This window comes from Oryctolagus cuniculus, chromosome 13, assembly GCF_051225735.1.
Source record: "Oryctolagus cuniculus isolate XC-2025 breed Fujian yellow rabbit chromosome 13, ASM5122573v1, whole genome shotgun sequence".
Classification (NCBI taxonomy): domain Eukaryota; kingdom Metazoa; phylum Chordata; class Mammalia; order Lagomorpha; family Leporidae; genus Oryctolagus; species Oryctolagus cuniculus.
Window position 1 is genome coordinate 98,035,376 of NC_142879.1, and position 24,714 is coordinate 98,060,089.

Consider the following 24,714-nt stretch of genomic DNA (forward strand, 5'->3'; position numbering starts at 1 on the left):
GTCCAGCCCTGCAAAAGATGCTTAAAGATGTGTTACACACAGAAACAAAGAAACACGGTCATCAATATGAAAGAAGGTAAAGGAAGGAAACCAAGGAAGGAAAGCTCACAGCAAAAGATCACAGGGAATTCAAAGCATATATTGGAACTTATCTTTGGCAAATGGCAGGGCAAAGTTACCACTTATCATTAGTCACATTGAACGTGAATGGCCTGAACTGTCCAGTTAAAAGACACCGAGTGGCTGATTGGGTTAAGGAACAAAACCCATCTATTTGCTGCTTACAAGAAACACATCTTTCCAACAAAGATCCATACAGACTGAAAGTGAAAGGCTGGAAAAAGATATACCATGCCAACAGAAATGAAAAAAGAGCAGGCGTAGCCATCTTAATATCAGACACCATAAACTTTACACAAAAACCGTTAAGAGAGACAAAGAGGGACACTACATAATGATTAAGGGATCAATTCAACAGGAAGATATAACAATTATCAATGTATATGCACCTAACTACAGGGCACCGGTTTATCTAAAAGATTTGTTAACGGACTTAAAGGGAGACTTAGACCCCAATCCAATAGTACTGGGGGACTTCAATACTCCACTCTCAGAAATAGACAGATCAATAGGACAGAAGATCAACAAGGATACAGTAGATTTAAACGACACTATAGCCCAAATGGATCTAACAGATATCTACAGAACTTTCAATCCTACAGCTAAAGATTTTTACATTCTTCTCAGCAGTACATGGAACCTTCTCTAGGATTGACCACATACTAGGCCATAAAGCAAGTCTCAGCAAATTCAAAAGAATTAGAATCATACCATGCAGCTTCTCAGACCATAAAGGAATGAAGCTGGAAATGAAAAACTCAGGAATCCCTAGAGCATATGCAAACACATGGAGATTGAACAACATGCTCCTGAATGAACAATGGGTCATAGAAGAAATCAAAAGAGAAATCAAAAACTTTCTGGAAGTAAATGAGGATAACAGCACAACATACCAAAACTTATGGGACGCAGCAAAAGCAGTGTTAAGAGGAAAGTTTATATCAATAGGTGCCTACATCAAGAAATTGGAAAGGCACCAAATAGATGAGCTTTCTATTCACCTCAAGGATCTAGAAAACCTACAGCAAACCAGACCCAAATCTAGTAGGAGAAGAGAAATAATTAAAATCAGAGAAGAAATCAACAGGATTGAATCCAGAAAAACATTCCAAAAATCAGCCAAACGAGGAGCTGGTTTTTTGAAAAAATAAACAAAATTGACACCCCATTGGCCCAACTAACTAAAAAAAGAAGAGAAAAGACCCAAATCAATAAAATCAGAGATGAAAAAGGAAATGTAACAAGAGACACCACAGAAGTAAAAAGAATCATCAGAAATTACTACAAGGACTTGTATGCCAGCAAACAGGGAAACCTATCAGAAATGGATAGATTCCTGGACACATGCAACCTACCTAAATTGAACCAGGAAGACATCGAAAACCTAAACAGACCCACAACTGAGACAGAAATTGAAACAGTAATAAAGGCCCTCCCAACAAAGAAAAGCCCAGGACCAGATGGATTCACTGCTGAATTCTACCAGACATTTAAAGAAGAACTAACTCCAATTCTTCTCAAACTATTCAGAACAATCGAAGAAGAGGGAATCCTCCCAAATTCTTTCTATGAAGCCAGCATCACCTTAATTCCTAAGCCGGAAAAAGATGCAGCACTGAAAGAGAACTACAGACCAATATCCCTGATGAACATAGATGTAAAAATCCTCAATAAAATTCTGGCCAATAGAATGCAACAACACATCAGAAAGATCATCCACCCAGACCAAGTGGGATTTATCCCTGGTATGCATGGATGGTTTAATGTGCGCAAGACAATCAATGTGATACACCACATTAACAGACTGCAGAAGAAAAACCATATGATTATCTCAATAGATGCCGAGAAAGCATTTGATAAAATACAACACCTGTTCATAATGAAAACTCTAAGCAAACTGGGTTTGGAAGGAACATTCCTCAATACAATCAAAGCAATCTATGAAAAACCCACAGCCAACATCCTATTGAATGGGGAAAAGTTGGAAGCATTTCCACTGAGATCTGGTACCAGACAGGGATGCCCACTCTCACCACTGCTATTCAATATAGTCCTGGAGGTTCTAGCCAGAGCTATTAGGCAAGAAAAAGAAATTAAGGGATACAAATTGGGAAGGAAGAACTCAAACTATCCCTCTTTGCAGATGACATGATTCTTTATTTAGGGGACCCAAAGAACTCTACTAAGAGACTATTGGAACTCATAGAAGAGTTTGGCAAAGTAGCAGGGTATAAAATCAATGCACAAAAATCAACAGCCTTTGTATACACAGACAATGCCATGGCTGAGGAAGAACTTCTAAGATCAATCCCATTCACAATAGCTACAAAAACAATCAAATACCTTGGAATAAACCTAACCAAGGACGTTAAAGATCTCTACGATGAAAATTACAAAACCTTAAAGAAAGAAATAGAAAAGGATACCAAAAAATGGAAAAATCTTCCATGCTCATGGATTGGAAGAATCAATATCATCAAAATGTCCATTCTCCCAAAAGCAATTTATAAATTCAATGCAATACCAATCAAGATACCGAAGACCTTCTTCTCAGATCTGGAAAAATTGGTGCTGAAATTTATATGGAGGCACAAGAGACCTCGAATAGCTAAAGCAATCTTGTACAACAAAAACAAAGCCGGAGGCATCACAATACCAGATTTCAGGACATACTACAGGGCAGTTGTAATCAAAACAGCATGGTACTGGTACAGAAACAGATGGGTAGACCAATGGAACAGAATTGAAACACCAGAAATCAACCCAAACATCTACAGCCAACTTATATTTGATCAAGGATCTAAAACTAATTCCTGGAGCAAGGACAGTCTATTCAATAAATGGTGCTGGGAAAATTGGATTTCCACGTGCAGAATCATGAAGCAAGACCCCTACCTTACACCTTACACAACAATCCACTCAACATGGATTAAAGACCTAAATCTACGACCTGACACCATCAAGTTACTAGAGAACATTGGAGAAACCCTTCAAGATATTGGCACAGGCAAAGAATCTCTGGAAAAGACCCAGGAGGCACAGGCAGTCAAAGCCAAAATCAACTATTGGGATTGCATCAAATTGAGAAGTTTCTGTACTGCAAAAGAAACAGTCAGGAGAGTGAAGAGACAACCGACAGAATGGGAAAAAATATTTGCAAACTATGCAACAGATAAAGGGTTAATAACCAGAATCTACAAAGAGATCAAGAAACTCCACAAAAACAAAACCAACAACCCACTTAAGAGATGGGCCAAGGACCTCAATAGACATTTTTCAAAAGAGGAAATCCAAACGGCCAACAGACACATGAAAAAATGTTCAAGGTCATTAGCAATCAGGGAAATGCAAATCAAAACCACAATGAGGTTCCACCTCACCCCGGTTAGAATGGCTCACATTCAGAAATCTACCAACAACAGATGCTGGCGAGGATGTGGGGAAAAAGGGACACTAACCCACTGTTGGTGGGAATGCAAACTGGTCAAGCCACTATGGAAGTCAGTCTGGAGATCCCTCAGAAACCTGAAGATAGCCCTACCATTCGACCCAGCCATCCCACTCCTTGGAATTTACCCAAAGGAATTTAAATTGGCAAACAAAAAAGAGGTCTGCACCCTAATGTTTATTGCAGCTCAATTCACAATAGCTAAGACCTGGAACCAACCTAAATGCCCATCAACGATAGACTGGATAAAGAAATTATGGGATATGTACTCTTTAGAATACTATCTCTGTGAGTGAGATCTCAGTGGAAAGAACAGGTCTTCAAAGAAGGAGGTACCTTTCTCTGAAGGGAGGAGAGAACCTCCACTTTGACTATGACCTTGTCTAAACAAGATAAGAGTCGGAGAACTCAGAGGGATTCCATAGCCTTGGAAACTCATGACTGGAGCATAGGGAGATTACTGATGCCATAGACAGGAGTGTCAATTGGTAAAGTCAACAACAGGAGTCACTGTGCACTTACTCCTCATGTAGGATCTCTGTCCTTAATGTGCTGTGCATTGAGATTTAATGCTATAACGAGTACTCAAACAATATATTTCACTTTGTGTTTCTATGGGGGTGCAAACTGTTGAAATCTTTACTTAATGCATACTAAACTGATCCTCTGTAAAAAAAAAAAAAAAAGAAAAAAGAAATTATCAACTCCCAACTTGACTCTCACTGGGATTAAACATGACAATAGGTCTGATCTGATTTCATCATCATTTTAAAAAAATCATCTATTATTTTTCACTTTATGTTTATGTGTGGGAGCAAACTGTTGAAATCCTTACTTAATGTATACTAAGCTGATCTTCTGTATATTAAGATAATCGAAAATGAGTCTTGATGTGAATGGAAGGGGAGAGGGAGTGGGCAAGGGGAGGGTTGTGGGTGGGAGGGACGGTATGGGGGGCAAGCCATTGTAATCCATAAATCGTACTTTGGAAATTTATATTCATTAAATAAAAGTTAAAAAAAGACAAAACAAAAATGTATGCCACTGGAAATTGTAAATCAGATATATTCACAATAGCAAGAGAGATTAAAAATTTAAAATGAAAAAAAAATTACCTTCAAATAGGCAGAAGAAACAAAGGATAGGCAGTAGGACTTGATTATGTCTCAGGGATTTACCACAGAAAATGTATGCAAAAAACCCACCATCATCAAAGCAAACATATTCTACCATGCATGTCTAGGTTTTATTCTCCATTAGGTGATATGTTTTGGAAAATTTCATTCTAATAGCATTAGCACTTAACGACAGAGCACTAATCTTTCTAAAAATAAAATTTAGTATTTAGATTCTCAAAACTCACCAAACCAACTGGAAATGTCTAGTTGTAAAACAACAATGTTATGCTCAAGTCAGTTTCACATCATAAATGATAATCTATGACTAATGTCAGTAGGCAAATTCCAATTCTAAACACTACTGGAGATTGCCACTGTGATTTTCAACTGTGTTGACATTCATCTTATTGCTGAATTGTAGGCAAATTTCTTTGGCAACATTTACATATCAGTTAATGCCACAGGAAAAACTGTTACATTAATTTAGCATCTCAAAACTGCATTAGAATTACTTAAATACATTTTCTAATAGATTCTACAATAGGAAAGCCTCCAAACATGCCTATTAACAAAATCTGTTCAAAGAAAGCGAACTATTAAAGAATCAAGACACGTATCTCACATGAACTACTTAAATTTAATTGTATAAGTTACAGCTAAATTCACCAAATAATTTAAAAAATCCTTAAATAAAAGCTGATGTTTTTAAATAAATTTCTTTATAATTTACCTAACTTTATTATAATTCACAGCTATTTAGCCTGAATTTTAACATAAAATGTCTAAATCAATCTTCATGTGAGTTATTAAATGCAACTCAATATGCACTGCTTTCTTTAGAAAATATGTACTAAGCACCATCATGTACCAAGACTCACAAGCAATAACTCCAGCAATATATGTCATAATTCATCTTCAGAATAATTTTTGGGTTGCTTTAAATAAAGATTACACATCTGTGTGTGTGTCTGTGTGCATACACACCTGTTTAGGTATGTGTGTGTATATATATATTTATGTATATATCTTGAATGAGGAGGACATTATATGTAACAGTGATTCAAGTCAGAAACATAAAAATTTTATCAAAGATTAACTTACCTGGGTCAAATTGTTTTTTGAAGTCCTCGCATCCATTTCTAGTGTTCTATGTGTCACTTCTTCTTGTTTCACTTCTTCTTTATGATATTGCTTTTCTTTTCTTCTTAACTGTTCCCTAGGTTTTTTACACAATATATCAGTATTGGTCTCTTTTTCTTGTTTTAGGTAAAAACATGCTTGTTTCAAAATTCATTTTATTAGAAATTAAAAGATTCATTGTATAATCTTATACTACCATGCAGCTTATACACTCTAATAAAATTTATGTTCTCAAATATCTTCTTATAACATTTCATTTAAATCTCTTCTTCAAAGGACAGAGTTGAAAGTTAGCTGTGAAAGCACATTCTTAAAACAAAAAAAAAAATAGCACATTCTTGAGACTGGTATTGTGTAGTGTGTCAAGCTACCGCCTGTGATACTAACACCCCGTGTGGCCACAGGTTCCTCTCCCAGCAGATGTACTTCCTATCTAGCTCCTTGCTAATGGCCTGGGAAAGCAGCACAAGGTGACTCAAGTATTTCAATCTCTGCTGCCACCTATTTGGGAGACCTAGAAGAAGCTCCTAGCTCCTGGCTTCAGCCTGGCTCAATCCTGGCCATTGAGGCCACCCACAGTGAACCAGCAGCTTGCTCACTCGCTCACTCGCTCTCTCTCTCTCACTCTTTCAAATAAATAAATAATTCTTTGTTATCAGAAATTACATTCTGATAATTGATAAGATTCTGTTACTTGCAACTGATAACTGTTATCAAGAAAGGAATTTCGAAATTATCCAGTAGAGTTATGAGTTGAAAATTACCTCTTCCTCATCCATTCATAATTACATCTCCATTAGGAAAGGTAATTTAGAATTAACCAATCTTTAATGAATTTTAAAAAAAAAGATTTATGCATTTATTTGAGAGGCAAAGTGATATATAGAGAGAAGAGACACACAGAGAGGTCTTCCATCTGCTGGTTTACTCTCCAAATGGCCACAACAGCAGGAGCTCAGAGGATATGAAGGGAGAAGCCAGGAACTTCTTCCTTATCTCCCATGTGGGGTGCAGAGCCCCAAGCACTTGGCACCTTCTAATGCTTTCTTAGGCCTTAAGCAGGCAGCTAGATCAGAAGTGGAGCACCCAGGACTTGGACCAGTACCCATACAGAATGCTGGTGCTACAGGCAGAGGCTTAACTTACTATGCAACAGTTCTGGCCCTTAATGAGTTATTTTTTATAAACACCTTTATATAGTTATTAGAACTACAGTTTCAACTTTATCAAATATTACACGTATCCTTAAAAATTATTTAGAGTGTAAGACAGCCTATAATTTATACATGCCTTTTACATGATACACACAGCTACTGATTAATATCATCCAAGGGTAAAGAGTATATGTGTCACTTCATATAATTGATATTTTTGGTAGTATTTTCAACTTAATGAATATTAAAATTCCATAAACAATTTCAAAAAATGACATTGTTAATTAAGCAAGGGTGCTACGTGCTTTCAACATAGAACATGAAACGAATTTTTGCATGTAAAAAAGAGAAATGTTCAAGAAACTAATCAGAGATTACTTTCCAGTTTTCTGTCATCCCATGCATGTTAAAATAAGTAAATTTCAAAGTCTTCAAAGGTTAAAAAAACTGTCAACTATATATCTGTTGATGGAAGTATAAGCTTATGTACTTTCTTGACAAAAATTTAGAAATATTAACCAAGCATTTAAAAAGGTTTCCTCAAATTTAGCCATAAAATCCATATTGAAGTATTTATTCAAAGTCAAGCACTTGGCATATAAAGAAATGTTTATATAGAAGATGTTTGTTGCAGCATGACTTATAATACAACAAAACATAAACTCAAAATACAATGTTCAAAACAAATCATGAAACTTCTATATGGTGTGCTTCTATGTAACTAAGATTACAATCTGAAGAAGATGTATTGAATTATTACAAGCATTCACACTTAAGAACTTGTACATTATTTGCAATTCTTGTGAATTTCACACTTCCTAAGAGTAAGAAGTTTCTACCCTGTAAAATCCCAGAATATCTCGGATGGTCAAAGATGAAAAATCCTCCACAAAATACCAGCTCATTGAATCCAACAACACATCAGAAAGATCATTCACCCAGACCAAGTAGGATTTATCCCTGGTATGCAGGTATGGTTCAACATTTGCAAACCAATCAATGTGATACAACACATTAACAAATTGAAGAAAAAACACATTATTATCTCATCGGATTTAGAAAAAGCATATAATAAGATATAGCATTCTTTCATGATGAAAATCTTAAGCGAACTGAGTATAGAAGCAACACTCATCAATACAATCAAGACAAACTATGACAAACCCACAGTGAGCACCTTATTGAATGAGTAGAAACTGGAGGCATTCCCCCTAAGATCTGGAACCAGACAGGAATGCCCAACTCTTACCACTGTCATTCCATATAATCATGGAAGTTTTAGCCAGAGCCACTAGGCAAGAAAATAAAACCAAAGGAATACAAATTGGGAAGGAAGAAATCAAACTATTCCCATTTGCAGATGACATGATTTCATATTTAGGGGATGCAAAAGACTCCACTAAGAGACTACCGAAACTCATAAAAGAGTTTGGTAAAGTGGAAGAATATCAAATTAACACACAAAAATCAAATCAATAGCTGATCTATACATAGACAATGCCATAACAGCTACAAAAATTCATACCTTCAAATAAATTTAACCAAGGATGTCAAAGATTTCTATGATGAAAATTACAAAACATTAGAAAGTGAAATAGAAGAAGACATAAAAAGTAGAAAAATCTTCGATGTTCATGGTTTGGAAGAATCAAAATCATGAAAATGTCTGTACTACCAAAAGCAATTTACAGATTCAATTCATTCCTAATCAAAATACCCATCAGATTTTTCTCAGATTTAAAAAGAATGATGCTAAAATACATAAGGAAACACTAGAGACCCTGAATAGCTAAAGCAATGTTAAACAATAAAAAAAAAGCTGGAGGCATCACAATACCAGACCTCAAGATATACTATAGGGCAGATATAATATAAACACATTGGTGCTGGCACAAAAACAGATGTATAGACCAATGGCATAGAATAGAAACTCCAGAAATCAATCCATGCATCTACAATGAGCTTACTTTTGACAAAGAAGACAAAATCAATCCCTGAAGAAAGAACAGTCTCTTCAACAAATGGTGTTGGGGAAACTGGATCTCCTCATGCAGAAATATGAAATAAGACCCCTACTCTACACTTTACACAAAATTCCACTCAAAATGGATCAGGAGCTAAATCTATGTCTCAATCCCATCAAATTAATAAATAACATTGAGGAAACTCCATAGTATATTGGCATAGACAAAGATTTCTTCGAAAAGACCCCAGAAAAGCACAGGCAATCAAAGCCAAAACTGACAACCGGGATTGCATCAAACAGGGAAGCTTCTGTACTTAAAAAGTAACACTCAGCAAAGTGAAGAAGCTCCGACAGATTGAGAGAAATATTTGCAAATTATGCAACTGATAAAAGATTAATATCCTCAGTTTATAAAGAGCTCAAGAAACTCAATCACAACAAAACAAAAAATCCAGTTAAGAAATGGGCAAAGGACTTTAACAGGCATTTTTCAAGAGTGGGAATTCAAATGGGCAACAGGCACTTGAAAAAATGCTTAACATTCTTCATTTTGATTTATTTGAGGACCATAAATTTCATGGATTCCATACATACATATTTAGGAACATAGTGATTCTACCTACCCTCCATCCCACCCATACTCCCACTTGTCTTCCTCTTCCCCATCCTCTTTCCATTCTTATTTTTCACAAATATCTATTTTCAGTTAACAAACACATGAGATTAACCTTATACTAGTTAAAGAGTTCAACAAATAGTATGAAGGAATAAAAATTAGTATGAAGCACAGTACTGACCCAGTAGAGTCAGGCATTCATGGCTACAATTTATTTTATTTATTTTTTTTTTGACAGGCAGAGTGGACAGTGAGAGAGAGAGACAGAGAGAAAGGTCTTCTTTTGCCGTTGGTTCACCCTCCAATGGCCGCAGCGCGTCGTGCTGATCCGAAGCCAAGAGCCAGGTGCTTCTCCTGGTCTCCCATGGGGTGCAGGGCCCAAGCACTTGGGCCATCCTCCACTACACTCCCTAGCCAAAGCAGAGAGCTGGCCTGGAAGAGGGGCAACTGAGACAGAATCCAGCACCCATACCAGGACTAGAACCTGGTGTGCCAGCGCTGCAAGGTGGAGGATTAGCCTGTGAGCCATGGCGCCGGCCCATGGCTACAATTTATTGGGTTAAAAAAGTTTTAAAAAATCAGTGAAATGCAAATCAAAACCACAATGAGTTTCACTCCAGTTAGAATGGCTCTCATACAGAAATCAACAACAATAAATGTTCACAAGGATGTGGGGGTAAAGGTACCCTAATCCACTGTTGGTGGGAATGTAAACTGGTGCACCTGCTGTAGAAGATAGCATGGAGATACTTCAGAAATCTCAATACAGACCTACCATATGATCCAGCCATCCCACTCCTGGGAATTTACCCAAATGTAAAGATATTGGCAAATGAAAGAATAACCTGTACACCATGTTTATTACAGCTCATATGAAATGAACCAAGATGTCCATCAACTGAAGACTGGGTAGAGAAATTATGCTATAAATACACTATGGAATAATATACTGGGGTAAAATGAAATAATTTCTTTTGTTACAAAATGGATGTAACTAGAAATGATTACTTAGAGTAAAAAGCTTATCTCAAAAAAGACAAATACCTGTGTTCTTTCTGATCTGTCATAACTAATAGAGTATGTAAAATGTAATCTATTGGGATGAAATTGACATTTTGAGATGTGATGATTTTGAACAGCTCGTCTTGAGTACTGAGGAGCAGTGTTTTTTGTTGTTGTTGTTCATACTATTTGTTGAACTCTTCACTTAGTGTATGGTTAACCTTGTGTGTATAAAGTTAACTGAAAATAGAAATTTGTTAAAAATAAGAATAGAAAGAGGAGAGGAAGGAGGAAGAATGGTGGGATTATGGGTGGAATATAAGGTAGGAAGAATTACTATGTTCCTGAATTTGTATACATGATGCATGATGTTTGTATTCCTTAAGTAAATCAAAATGAAAAAAGTTAAAGTCTTCAAAAACAGATGTTCCATTTCTGAGCCAATTCTGAATGAACCATCTTTTACCATAAAATATACATGAATTGAAGTTCTACAGATAATTTAAAGCACCAAGCATTGTTATACCTAGATATGTGCATAAAATTAAATTCACTATGCGTTCTGCTACATCATTTCTAGTAGTATAGATGGACTAAAAGCTTCTATGTTAAAATAAAAGAAAATCTCCTTGACTGCCACATTTTTTTGTCAAGTATCTTAACCTTACTGCAGTATTGATATAGTTGAGTATTCTCTTGTTTGGCTTGTAGACTACACTATTCTTTCCTATTTTCATTAAAAGTAGTCACCATTAACATTGCTTCACTGGAAAGTAAAGAATTCATAGATTTTACCTTTTAAGACGATCGAGCTCACTCAGATTGTTGTCATAAATCACTTGCAGTAGACTTCTAGTGAGTGAAAAGCCATTCTCAAACACTGGTCTAATCCCATACTCCATGGAAGTCACTTTTTCATTTTCATTTTTTATTTCCTTTATATGCAAGGCAGGGCAGCTATTTTAAAAAGATCATTAACATGGCAATGTTTTTTACTCTACTGGGAAAGATTAAAGAAGCACAATTTTGACAAAATTCTTATTCTTCCCCAACTTAATTCATTTACTAACTCAAAACAAGATAGGAAGTGATAACTACTTGTAAAGAAAGGTGTACAGGAAATTTAAAAAATTACATGAAAATTGGGTGAAAAGTAGTTTTGATACAAAAACTTTGAAATCCAGGATGAATAATTTTTTTTTTGAAAGGCAGAGTGGACAGTGAGAGAGAAAGAGACAGAGAGAAAGGTCTTCCTTTGCCGTTGGTTCACCCTCCAATGGCCGCCGCGGCCGGCGCGCTGCGACCGGCGCGCTGCGGCCGGCGCACCGCGCTGATCTGATGGCAGGAGCCAGGTACTTATCCTGGTCCCCCATGGGGTGCAGGGCCCAAGTACTTGGGCCATCCTCCACTGCACTCCCTGGCCACAGCAGAGAGCTGGCCTGGAAGAGGGGCAACCGGGACAGAATCCGGTGCCCCGACCGGGACTAGAACCTGGTGTGCCGGTGCTGCAAGGCGGAGGATTAGCCTAGTGAGCCGCGGCGCTGGCCAGGCTGAATAATTTTTATAACATGCATTTTATACACTTACTGAACACACCTTGTTATATCTTCTTTGGAAAACAGGTAAAAACACAATTATGATATAAGGTAATATGGAAGGGTTGATATTGGGAGGGTGGTGTTTCACCTATTCGTTAATAAGCAGGGGGCTGGCGCTGTGGCATAGTGGGAAGAGCACTGCCTGCAGTGTTGGCATCCCGTATGGGTGCCAATTTGAGTCCCTGCTGTTCCACTTCTGATCCAGCTCTCTGCTGTGCTCTGGGAAGGAAGCGGAAGATGGACCAAGTCTTTGGGCCTGTGTACCTCCTTGGAAACCCAAAGGAAATTCCTGGCTCCTGGTTTCAAATCAGTGCAGCTCTAGCCACTGTGGCCATTTGAGGAGTGAACCAGCAGATGGAAGACCGCTCTCTGTCTCCCTTTCTCTGTCACTCTGTAACTCTGCCCTTTAATAATAAATCTTTATATATGTGTATATAAACATATATATATATATATGTTTATACATATATAAACATACAGGGTAAGACATTCTTGTCCCATATCAAAGTGCCTGGATTTGAATCCTGGATTCACTATCAATTCCAGCTTTATAATATACTGGGAAACACCAGAAGATTGGTCCAAGTAGTTTAATCCCTGCCACTTTTATGCAAGACATGGTTTGGGTTGCTGACTATGGGCTTAAGCCTGGCTCAGTTATGGCCACTGAGGGAATTTATGGGGTGTATTAGAAGAGGGGAGTTATCTCTGACTGCTTCAGATTCTTTTTTAAAAATATTTATTTATTTATTATTTGAAAGGCAGAGTTACAGAGAGGCAGAGAGAGAGAAGTCTTCCATCCACTGATTCATTCCCCAAATGGCTGCAATGGTGAGAGCTAGGCTGATCTGAACCCAGGAGCCAGAAGCTGATTCCAGGTCTCCCACACAAGTGCAGGGACCCAAGGACTTGGGCCATCTTCTACTGCCTTCCCATGCCATAGCAGAGAGCTGGATCAGAAGTGGAGCAGTCGAGATTCAAATCAGCACCCATATATGATGCCAGCACCTCAGGCAACGGCTTCAGTAGCTACGCCAGAGTGCCAGCCCCTGTTTCAGACTCTTAAATAAAAAAGTGTTGATATTGGAAACTGATATCTGAGCACAGGAAAGCTTTACAAAGGAGGTAAAAAAAAAAAAGGAAAAAGAACTCATGAGGGAAAAATGTGGATGAAAACCATTTTATTTACAGAATGTGCAAACAAAGAGTAGGCATATGATATCTGATATATTTCTTTGGAATTTGCAAGAAAAATATAAAATACCTAAATCTATCATTGAGAGATGAGGCCTACACTAATTTTGAATGCTACACTAAAATATAGAGGTCCACAGTCTGTAAGCATAATATTCAGGTTTGGAAGTAGCAGTTATAATTGTGCTATATTTTTGGTTTTTTTGTGAAATATAATAATGCCAACCTTAGATGAAAATTTAACATTTAATTTTTTAATTTACTTTGACAGGCAGAGAGGCTGATGGAGTAGGAGGAGGGAGGGAGGAAGGAGCAGAAGAAGGGAGAGGGATCACCTATCCTCTGGGCCAGGGTGAAGTCAGGAGTCCAGAAATCAATCCTTGTTTCCTGCCTGGGTGCATGGACCCAAGTACTGGAGCCATCATCTGTTGATTTCCAGGATATTATATTTTATTATATAAGGTATAATAAAACATATATGTATATATAATAAAACATATATACATACACACATAAATGTAGACTACTAGAGTCGAAAGATTACAAATGTATATAATTGCCAACTAAAATAAATAGAATGAACCCAGATAAAATCAATTTTTGAGTATTATTCTAATGTCTAAAAAAACTCAAAGGATAAGCTGCATTCACTCAAGTAATAAAAAATTATTGAGTAGCTGCTCATTGCATGCATGTTAGGGCCTCTTCTATGTACAAAAGATATGGCAGTGAAAAGACAAAATCCAACACAAAAGAGTAAAGCAAAAACATTAGCAATGAACAAGCTATATAAAAACAAAATACAGTATGTTAGAGGAAGAGAACAAAAGCAGAGAAACGATGTTTTCCATGTTTAAGGGAGGTGTGGACATATTAGAAGGCCAAAGAAGATCTTGCTTAGGAAGAAAAACATTGAAGGAAGGAAAGGAATCAGCCAGGTGGACATCTAAGGAAGAATCTTCAAACACAGAAGGAGCCCAGGTATGTTTAAGGAATAGTGAAAATTTCTGTAGCATAAGTAGAATGAAGGAGATGGAAAATCACAAATTGAAATCACAGCGGTAAGGAGGAGTGAGGTCACAACATGTATTGCCTTGTAGGCATTAGAAAGAAGTTTAGTATGTGAAGTCAAATGAAATCACCAGGTTTTAAGTAGAAAAAAATGACATAATCTGACTTTAAGAGATCCCCTGTGTTAAAATTTAATGAAAAGAGGATTTATGAAAAAATAAACAAGAAAATCACTGAGGAATCTACAAACTAATATAGACAGCAGCTGATGCTGACTTGGATATTATGTATCTAGTTTCTGGACATATTGTGAAGGAATACTTGACAACATGTGCTGTCACATAAAGGCTGAGGTCTAAGAATGCTCCAAGGCTGTTGGTAGAACAGATGAAAGAGTTGCCATTCGCTGAAGTAGGAAAAACTATATGAGGGGCTGCTATGAACAAGAACATCATTAGCACAGCACTAGGCTAAATTTTAAATACTGAATAAATGACCAAAGAGAAGTGTTGAGTAGGCAGGTTATTATCTAAAATATGGAATTAAGGAGAGAGATCTAAGTTGCAGTTAAAAATTCATAATTCATTTGCATAAACAAGATAGTGAAACCATGAGAGAAAAGATCAAAGACAGCCTTGGGATATATCCATGTTTTAAAAGTAGAAGATGAGAGAAACAAGGGAAACAACACAGGATGGAGTAGAAAAGAAACAGAAAGAGACTGGTTGACAATTATACCCTGAAAGCCAAGTCAAGAAATGATCTTGAAGGAAAAGTGTTCTACAGACATAATAAAATGTTACAAAATCTAAGCTGAGACTTAATGCCCAAATATGTTTAGCTTGTCCTAAAATAGTCTGTCCACAAATATAAGACCATAAGTAATTGTTATTTTCCTATTGTTTCAAACTATATTGACAAAATGTATTATTTGAAAAGAATTTTTTAAAGATGTTTTACCCTCAAAGGATCAAATATTTTGAGTGGTTCATTAAAATGAGAGCCTGTGACAGCACTTTGCCACAGAGGGTTAAGCCACCATATGAAGTGCCACAATCCCATATGGGCCAGTTCGAGTCCTGATTTCTCTGCTTCCAATTCAGCTCCCTGCTAAGGTGCCTGGGAAATCAGTGGAGGACTGTCCAAGTTTTTGGGCTCATGCAACCATATGAGAGACCTGAAACAAATGCCTGGCTTCAGGCTGGCCCAGGTCCAGCCATTGCTGCCATTTGGGCAGCAAACCAGTGGATGCAAGATCTCTCTGTATCTCTTTCTCTGTCCCTCTAACTAGAAAAAGAGAGAAAGAGAGAGAGAGAGAGAGAGAGAGAGAGAGAGAGAGAAAGAGAAAAATAGAGAAAAAAGAGAGAGAGAGAGAGAGAAGGGAGGGAGGGAAGGAAGGAAGGGGGGAAGGGGAAAGGGAAGAAGGAGGGAAGGAAGGAAGGAGGGAAGGAATATTTAATGAAAAGAAAAGGAGACCTTGGAAAGTACTACAACATAGATTAAAAATCAGTGGCAATCCAGAGAAAACCTGTTTTGGAGGGGTTGTGGGAATGTAAACAACTGGAGTGAGTCCAAGAGTGAAGAGAAGGTCAATTTGAGTCAGTGAATAGAGACAGTTCTCCCAAGGAGATCACTGCTAAGGCCATGATCATTGAAGATCTATTTTTCTCCATGTTTAACTGAATTTTTCAATCCTCGCATAATGATTTTAGGGAATATTTGTGATTCTCTAAAGTTGTTGGAACTAAAAATGTTCTGATCAAAGCAGTAAATAATTCATAAACTTAAGGAAGTGAATTCCTTTAAAAGTTCCTCATTAGGTATTATATAACTGATTATTACTATTCTGCTGATAATATTGAAAATCTAAATTTTTCAAGGGCGACTTCTGGGTTGCTTAAAAGCCAGGAGGCAGGAGATTCTTCCATGTCTCCCACATGGGTGCAGGGTCCCGTGCACCTGGGCCATCTTTGGCTGCTTTACCAGGCAAGTTAGTACAGAGCAGGATCAGAAGAAGAGCAGCCAGGATTTGAACTGGCACCCATATGGGATGACAACACTGCAGGTGGAAGTTTAAGTTGTATGCCACTGCACCAGCTCCAGAACTAGAGTTTTTGTAAGCTTTATTTGATGTCACTCCTGAAAAATACAGTATGATACATTCTGAAACATTCTTTAGCCTGTAGTCCATCTTCTAAAGGAAGATTTATTGCATTAGCAGTACCAATGTTTTGGCATAGGTTCAGTAAAACCGTGCCCAAGAATAAATCCAGCTGAATCTTTCCTAGTACTGTTCATAAAGTTTTAGTGATATTAAGCCACACTAATTACCTTATAGTCTATGGAGGATTTCGCACCACAACTATAGAGACCTTCTGATGCCAAAAGCCTAAAATATTCATTATCTGGTTCTTTACAGAAAAAGTTTACAACTCCTGCTTTAGCAGATCAAACATCCTTTGACGCATTTGAGAAGGTTTACCTAACAAACTGAAATGCTTATAAGGAATATGGACCACAGTATGCAAATACCCAATAATGCTCAAATTATTTTATAGATTCTATATTTTAATATTTAGGCTCAAATTGGGATCAAAACTCAAAAATAAAATAGGTATTGGTTATAAGAAGTACAAGTGTCCCACGGACTCCCCTTTTGCAACTCAGCAGATATGGTATTTTAATAAAATATGCTTAAGATGCATCACCAAACTAGTCACATTAAATATTCTCTAGTTGTGAAAAAGCAGTGTACTATAGATAAAACCTCATTTTTAAAAATGGTTGCATATTGCGTTCTTTTATTGGTATGACAATTTATTTCTATTTTGATTGGTATTTAGACTGATTCTAAATTTTTGATAAACAATGTTATTGTAAATGTCATGTACATAGGCAACATGTTTTATTAACCTATTTTCATTTTATTTGGAAGGCAGAGAAACACATCTAGATAGACTAACATATTAAGAAAGATTTTCCATCTGCTGTTTCATTCACAAATACCCAGGACAGCCAGGACTGGGCAAGGATCCCCAAGGGTCTGAATTTCCACCCAGGTCTCTTTAAGTGGGTGTGGACACCCAAGTACTGGAGCCACCATCTACTGCCTCCCATGAGATACACTCTTAGGAAGGTAGATAGGGGGCCAGCGCCGCGGCTCAATGGTCTAATCCTCCATCTGCGGCGCCAGCACACAGGGTTCTAGTTCCGGTCAGGGCGCCGGATTCTGTCCCGGTTGTTCCTCTTCCAGTCCAGCTCTCTGCTGTGGCCAGGGAGTGCAGTGGAGGATGGCCCAAGTGCTTGGGCCCTGCACCCCATGGAAGACCAGGAGAAGCACCTGGCTCCTGGCTTCGGACCAGCGCGGTGCACCAGCCACAGCGCACCAGCCACAGCGGCCATTGGAGGGTGAAACAACAGAAAAGGAAGACCTTTCTCTCTGTCTCTCTCTCACTGTCCACTCTGCCTGTCAAAAAAATAAAAATAAAAATAAAAAAAATAAAGGAAGGTAGATAGGAAGCAGAGAAGTATGGACTCAGACCACCTTCATATAGGAAGAGTGCATGTCACTGGCCCTGCAACATATTTGTATAAATATCTTTATCATATGTGTTTTACATCCTTAACACTAATTGTCCTATTACATCTTACATAATAGATGATGACAATACATCATAAATGTCATTAACTTATGGGTGTAGTAGGGTACATAGACCATACTATGCTATCTTGTCAGGTCTAATCCCAGAGTGAAGTTGCTACAAGGGCAAAGAATGGTTTATTTCAAATTTTGACATGTGCTCTTAAGCTATCCTTCAGAGAGTCTTATAATTGTATTTACCAACAGTAGATAATAACTTTTCCCTCACATTTGCCAACTATTAACTTTTAAACAAATACTTAGCAGTATGGTTTGCAAATATTATTTGTTTCTTGATATATTTCTAATTCCAAAGCATGGAATAAAATCCTTAGTAAAAATATGTTAATCATAGATAATAACCCAATTAGAAGTGGCTTTATAGCACAATAAAAATCACATCACCTAATGTTAAATATTGCTATAGACTTACGAATAATATTCTTCACTCTTCTTAGTGGCAGATTGCTGGTTGTCAAGGTCCCCGCTCTGTCTCTGCTGATTCAGTCCACAACCATCACTGTCCTCAGGAGGAGCAGCACTTTCATGCAAGTTTCTTAACCCCTCCATTTCCTTACTTTGGCAACGCTGCCCTTGTTCTTCAAACTTTAATGAAAGTTTCATATTAAAATCGCTGTTAGTACATAAATATAAACATTTTTGTGTTCATTTATTATTCATTTTATGTAGCACATTTATTGCTACATAAATGTTTTACATACACTGTTTTCTACTACAGTGACAGAAAAAAATTTTGAACATCCTGCTACTGGTTGGAAAAAGTTTATCAATAATACTTTGGATATTACACATGTTACAATTCTTCAATAAAACAACAATGGAAACTGGAGAAACAATTCACCTCCAATAATTAGCTCTTACAATACACCACAGGCAATAGACAGTGTGCTAGAATCCTACAATGGTCTTAAAATGCTAATGTAAATTTCTGGTATTATTGATATTATTATTTTTTTTGACAGGCAGAGTGGACAGTGAGAGACAGAGAAAGAGAGAAAGGTCTTCCTTTTGCCGTTGGTTCACCCTCCAATGGCCGCCGTGGCTGGCGCACCGCGCTGATCCAAAGGCAGGAGCCAGGTGCTTCTCCTGGTCTCCCATGGTGTTCATGTTCAGGTAGGGTTATGATAAATAACCCTACACTTCTTAAATATTTATTTACATATGAGAGAGAGAGAGCACTTTCATCTGTTGGTTCCTTCCCCAGATGGCTGCAATGGCAAACACTGGGCAAGGCTGAAGTCAAGTGTCAGGAACTGCATCCAGGACTCCCAGATCAGTAGTAGGGGGCCAAGCACTTGGGTCTTCCTCCACTGTCTTCCTCACGCCATTATCAGGGAGTCAGATTGGAAGTAAGAAGCCAGATTATGAATTGTCACCAAGTGGGATGCTGGCATCAAAGGTGGCAGCTTTACCCACTATGTAACGTCAGTTCCCTTTTAAAATATTTATTTATTTATTTGAAAGTAACAGAGAAAGACAACCCTATAACTTAACTACATTGTAATAAACTTTAATCCTGGAAACATCAATTTTGAAAAAATCTAGAAAGACCAACATTTAGAATTCAAGAAATTTCCTTACAACATTATTGGATAAAAAGATTAGCTATTATGCAAAATGAGCCCATTTTTTCTATTTTATGAAGGAAAGCTTATGAGCATAGTGCCAAGTGTATACAGTGAAAAACACAGCAGTCTCTAAGAAAACAGGACAAGCAGTGGCATATGAATATGCCACACATCATAAGCAACAACTTCTGTTTAAGTGCTTCACACAGAAATGAAGAACCAAGCCAGAGTCTGATATAACTAGAGAAAGAACACAATTAAAGGGACCAAAAATTCACTAGGTTAACAAAGGACTGATTTGCTAGGAATCATCCTGATGGGAGGATCTAAAATTCTTTTTAACTGGGTTTGCTCTTCAAAGTAACAAAAATTTTAAGATTGTTGATACTGGCACAAGGAATTAATTGTCCAAGATAATCATGTTTAACATATTTTTTATCCAAGAACTGTTGAGGAGGAAGATGTACTTCATGGAAGTTCAAAGTGATTACTGCACCTAAGACACTCGCCATGAATTCTAGTCAATGAAATGTATTTGTGCTGCATGTTATATACTTTAGTTTCAGCATTACAGCTCATGGAAATTTTGGTGCATTCTGCTTCATTTCTGAATTTAAAACTTTTGACAATTCTCCAAAATGTCAAAGATGGTACTTCCTCATTTTATGCTTTTATTTCTATCCACATTTCACTATCTAGTATGTTTATTAACCTGTATGGAAGCAATAAGAGAAACACGTAAAATATGTCACTTTCTGTCATTGTCACCTGGATTTTATATTAACCATCCAGATTTACAGGATTTGACGATGCAGGTCTCTAGTAACAGCAAGGAGGCTTCCCCTCTGTGCTCTAAGCTATTTTTTCTCTCATTGCTTTTATAATTATTTTTTCCATAGACAATAACTTTTAAAGTATTCACAGATCATTAAAACTTTAATATTATAACATTCTTAACCATTGGGTTCACAAAGGTGTAAAACAAAGCTTTAGAAAACTATGTTGCCAGGCCGGTGCTGTGTCCTGGGCCCCTGCACCCACGTAGGAAGCCCGGAAGAAGCTCCTGGCTCCTAGCTTCGGATCAGCGCAGCTCCAGCCATTGTGGCCATCTGGGGAGTGAATCAGAGGATGGAAGACCTCTCTCTTTGTCTTTACCTCTCTCTGCAACTCTGTCTTTCAAATAAATAAAGTAAATCTTAATTTAAAAAAACTACGTTTCCAGCAATATTTTTCCCTTTAGATCCTGGGATATTTGATATTCAGAAAAGGGATACATGTTCACTAAAATATATCCGTCCAAGTTTGCCACACCTCAAAAGAAGAGGGAATGTCATGAATTGTTAGTGAGAGATACTGAAAAATAAGCTTCCCTCATTTTACAGTCACTAAGCATATAATTTCATAGACGGAAGGCATGAAGTAATTAAGTGTTCTGGCCCCATTATCTACTGATAATGGGAATAAAACTTCAAAAGGTTAAATGATTCAGACAAAGTACACAGAGTGGCTTTTCCTAGCATTTTATGGCACTAACAGAAAACACACATTCTATAACACTGAATCAGATACATTACCAGAGAAAATAACCAAATTAATCACAGAAATGAGCAGTGTGACTTTGTCAAAATACTCCAATGCCTTCAGGGTGAGGAGCGTGAAGAGAGGCTTTATCTACCCTTACCTATAAGAGGATATCTGTAGATTTTTACATACCTATAAAACTGTAAGTACTCCAGAATGTAGCATCCTAATTTAGAGACAAACATTGAACTTCTGGTGGTGGTTTATGATACTTATAAAAGTCTAATTCACCAGAAATACTTGTGTAAGCATAAAAGTTACATGAAAGTGTATGTAAGTGTTTGAAAAAAATCTTTAAAATAGTCATGTTGGAACACAAAGTTCCATGTACTTTAACTGAATCAGATAAAGTTGTACAATAGACAAGGCACAATAAACAGACTCACTATGCTTGTAATATGTTTCACAACACTCAAGGCCAGGTACATGCTAATATTCACTCTCAAACAATGGTTCCTTCCCACGGTATGCTCACTGGATCCCACATATTCATATTTTAATATGTAATCAATACAATTCACACAAGATGATCCAAGTAGTTGGTTTCCTGAACCCGCATAAGGGACTCAGATGAAGTTTCTGGCTCCTGATTTAGGTCTAGCGCAGTCCTGGCCAAAGTGGCCAATTGTGGAGTGAAACAGTTGATTAAAGCTCACTCTTGCTCGTGCTCTCTCTCTTCCTCTCTCTCTCCCTCCCTCCCTTCTCCCATATCTCCCTCCTCCCTCTTCCAAAACTCTGCTTTTCAAATAAATAAGTGAATCTTTAAAAAATAGATAACTGTAATTTATTGTTAAGCCAATCAAAATGGCTAGGGCTTATTAAAATTTTTAAAAAAATCTTTATACTTATTCTGGTTCAGAAAGTCATAGAGTATTCAGTTAAATTATTTGCCCAGGTTAAAGGTCACTGGGAAGAATTAAATAATAAAAACTATGAAGATTTTTTTAACTGTAATTTAGAGAGCAACATCATTGTGTACATAAGCTTTTTCTAGGTAGAAAATCACAATGGATCAGGTAATTGACACAGGCAAATAGTAGAGTATCAACAAGGGAACCTCTCTGTATTTTGCAAGTTAAACTTTTTCACCAAGGCCAGAAACTACTTGTAATGAAACTACCTCATTCTTTTTAAAAATCTACTTTAATGTATTGGAAAGTCAGAGAGAGGGAGAGAGGGAGAGGGGGAGAGGGGGAGAGAAAGAGACAAACTCTGCTGGTTCTCTACAACTACCCACAATAAGCATGACTAGGCCAGGCAAAGGCCAGAAGCTGGGAACCTAAAGGTACATCTCTCACAGGAGCGTGAGAGAAACAAGTACTTGAGCCATCACCTGCTTCCCAGGGTATGCATTACTGGAAGACAGAACTGGAGCAGCACTTGGACATAAACCCTGGAACTGTGATATGGAATGTTAGTATCCCAAGTGGTATCTTAATGACTATGACAAATGTCCATCTTATCCTACCTCATTCTTAAATCTACACATATTTTGCTGCAGTACTTCATTTTGATGTTTTGTCCCTATGTGAGGGAGAAGAACAAATAATTTCTTTTTTTTTTTTAATTTTTTTTTGACAGGTAGAGTTATAGACAGGGAGAGGGAGAGACAGAGAGAAAAGTCTTCCTTTGATTGGTTCACTCCCCAAACGGCCGCCTCAGCCAGTGCTACGCTGATCCGAAGCCAGGAGCCAGGTGCTTCCTCCTGGTCTCCCATGTGGGTGGAGGGCCCAAGGACTTGGGTCATCCTCCACTGCCTTCCCGGGCCACAGCAGAGAGCTGGACTGGAAGAGGAGCAGCTGGGACTAGAACCCAGGGCCCATATGGGATTCTGGCGCCACAGGCGGAGGATTAGCCAGGTGAGCCATGGTGCCGGCCTGTGTAATAGGTTTTTAAAAATGTTATTGAACACCATATCTAGAATTGTTTGCCTCTTTCAAGAAAATGATTAGCTATATGACACAACAGCTTCTAAGATTTTGTCTAATAAGCAGTTAACATGTTTTTAATTAAGCATTAAATTATGATCTTTTGATACATATATACACACCTACATATATTATATACATATATATAAATATCTGGTATGGAAAGTCATTTTGATTGGTATATGCTATGATACACACAAAAATATGAAATCAGAAGTTTACGTTTTTACATACCTGCTTATTTTCACTTCCATCAAGCCATTCTTGTTCTTCCTTGGGTGCTGTTTTAATGTCATTATTTGTTGGAGAAGACTTGACATTTTTTAACTCAAGTTCTGTGCTTTTATATTGATTAGTATTGCAGTGAGGAAGGAAATGCCTCTTGAGATGTTTTGGTATTGGTTTTAACTTGATTCTGCCTGTAACTACAAAACACTAGACTTTATTATTTGAATCATATGCTTCAATTGTTTAGTTTGGGTAAGCCACAAGTCCAAAATGTTTTCTGGGCCACTGAGGTGAGGCACATATCCAGGGTCTAATTCAATTAGTGATATTTTGTTTAATATTTTTTTGGCATTTACACAGGTAACTCTAGTGTCCCTTACAGATCTATATTTCTACTTAAATATGTTAATTATCAGTGAGAGGAAAGCTACAATCTTAAAAAAAAAGCAAATAACTCATTTTATCAATCGAAAGCTTAAGTTTAATCTTTCATTGAATATTTAATTCTTTAAGAAATACCTCTGACTTCCAAATTATCAGCAAACAACTTGAGGAGACAGCAGATATCTTCCTGTGTACTAAATATAATCATGTAAGCCACTCAGAAGTTTATGCTAAATACCAGCCCACACAAAATTATCTATACTCTTGTCTCTATTGTTTATATGTGAACTCGAGCTCAAGAATAAAAATGATTTTCTGAATTATATCCTGTTGACTTTAGGTGGCATAAGAGGAGTAATCCAAAAGTGAACCCTGGAACAAAATGATGTTTGAAAGTCACACTATGAAATTATGCAGTCACACAGAAGTGCTCCAGGGTTAAATTCTGTGCTCTGATTTCCTCAGCTATTACTTTTATCTGTCCATGAGATTCCATGGATATTGATGGATTTTTGGTCACAGAGTTAATAAAACAGTTATGTATCATCAATTGTCAAATTTGTATATCTTTGACACCTCTTATTACTGAGAATCAAAGGATAATCAAACTAGTAGGCAGCTGGGGGCAGAATCACAGTCTGAAAAACTTAAGAATGAAAATAATACAAATAAGATTAACATATACAAATGCATTAATTAAAAATTAGTTTAGTTCCAATATAGAAGCAAAGTACACAGAATTTCAGAATGCTCTAACTGGTATTTATCTGAAATATTTTTATCATTTTGATAAAAGATAAACTATCATATTTAAATATTTTAAGACAAGTCTAGAACAAAATCAGAAAAACAGAAAAAATTGTTATAGAATGCTATTATTTAATAAATATAAATTTTTAAATACAACTTTTGGATGATAGTGGTTCTTCCCCCCATAACTTCCCTCCCACTTGCAACCATCCCATTTCCTACTCCCTGTCCCATCCTATTCTTTATT

General features: G+C 37.1%; 1 protein-coding gene across 1 annotated transcript in view; it reads right to left on the reverse strand.

The window, feature by feature from the left end:
• LOC127483472 (uncharacterized) overlaps positions 1-24,714 on the reverse strand; it is a 125,258-nt gene that overhangs the window by 73,739 nt on the left and 26,805 nt on the right. Inside the window, exons 14-17 of the mRNA XM_089311822.1 lie at positions 23,340-23,530; positions 18,441-18,613; positions 11,360-11,521; positions 5,788-5,902 (exon numbers count right to left, since the gene is read on the reverse strand). Coding sequence (XP_089167948.1) covers positions 5,788-5,902; positions 11,360-11,521; positions 18,441-18,613; positions 23,340-23,530 — 641 coding nt within the window. The remainder of the gene's footprint in view (positions 1-5,787; positions 5,903-11,359; positions 11,522-18,440; positions 18,614-23,339; positions 23,531-24,714) is intronic.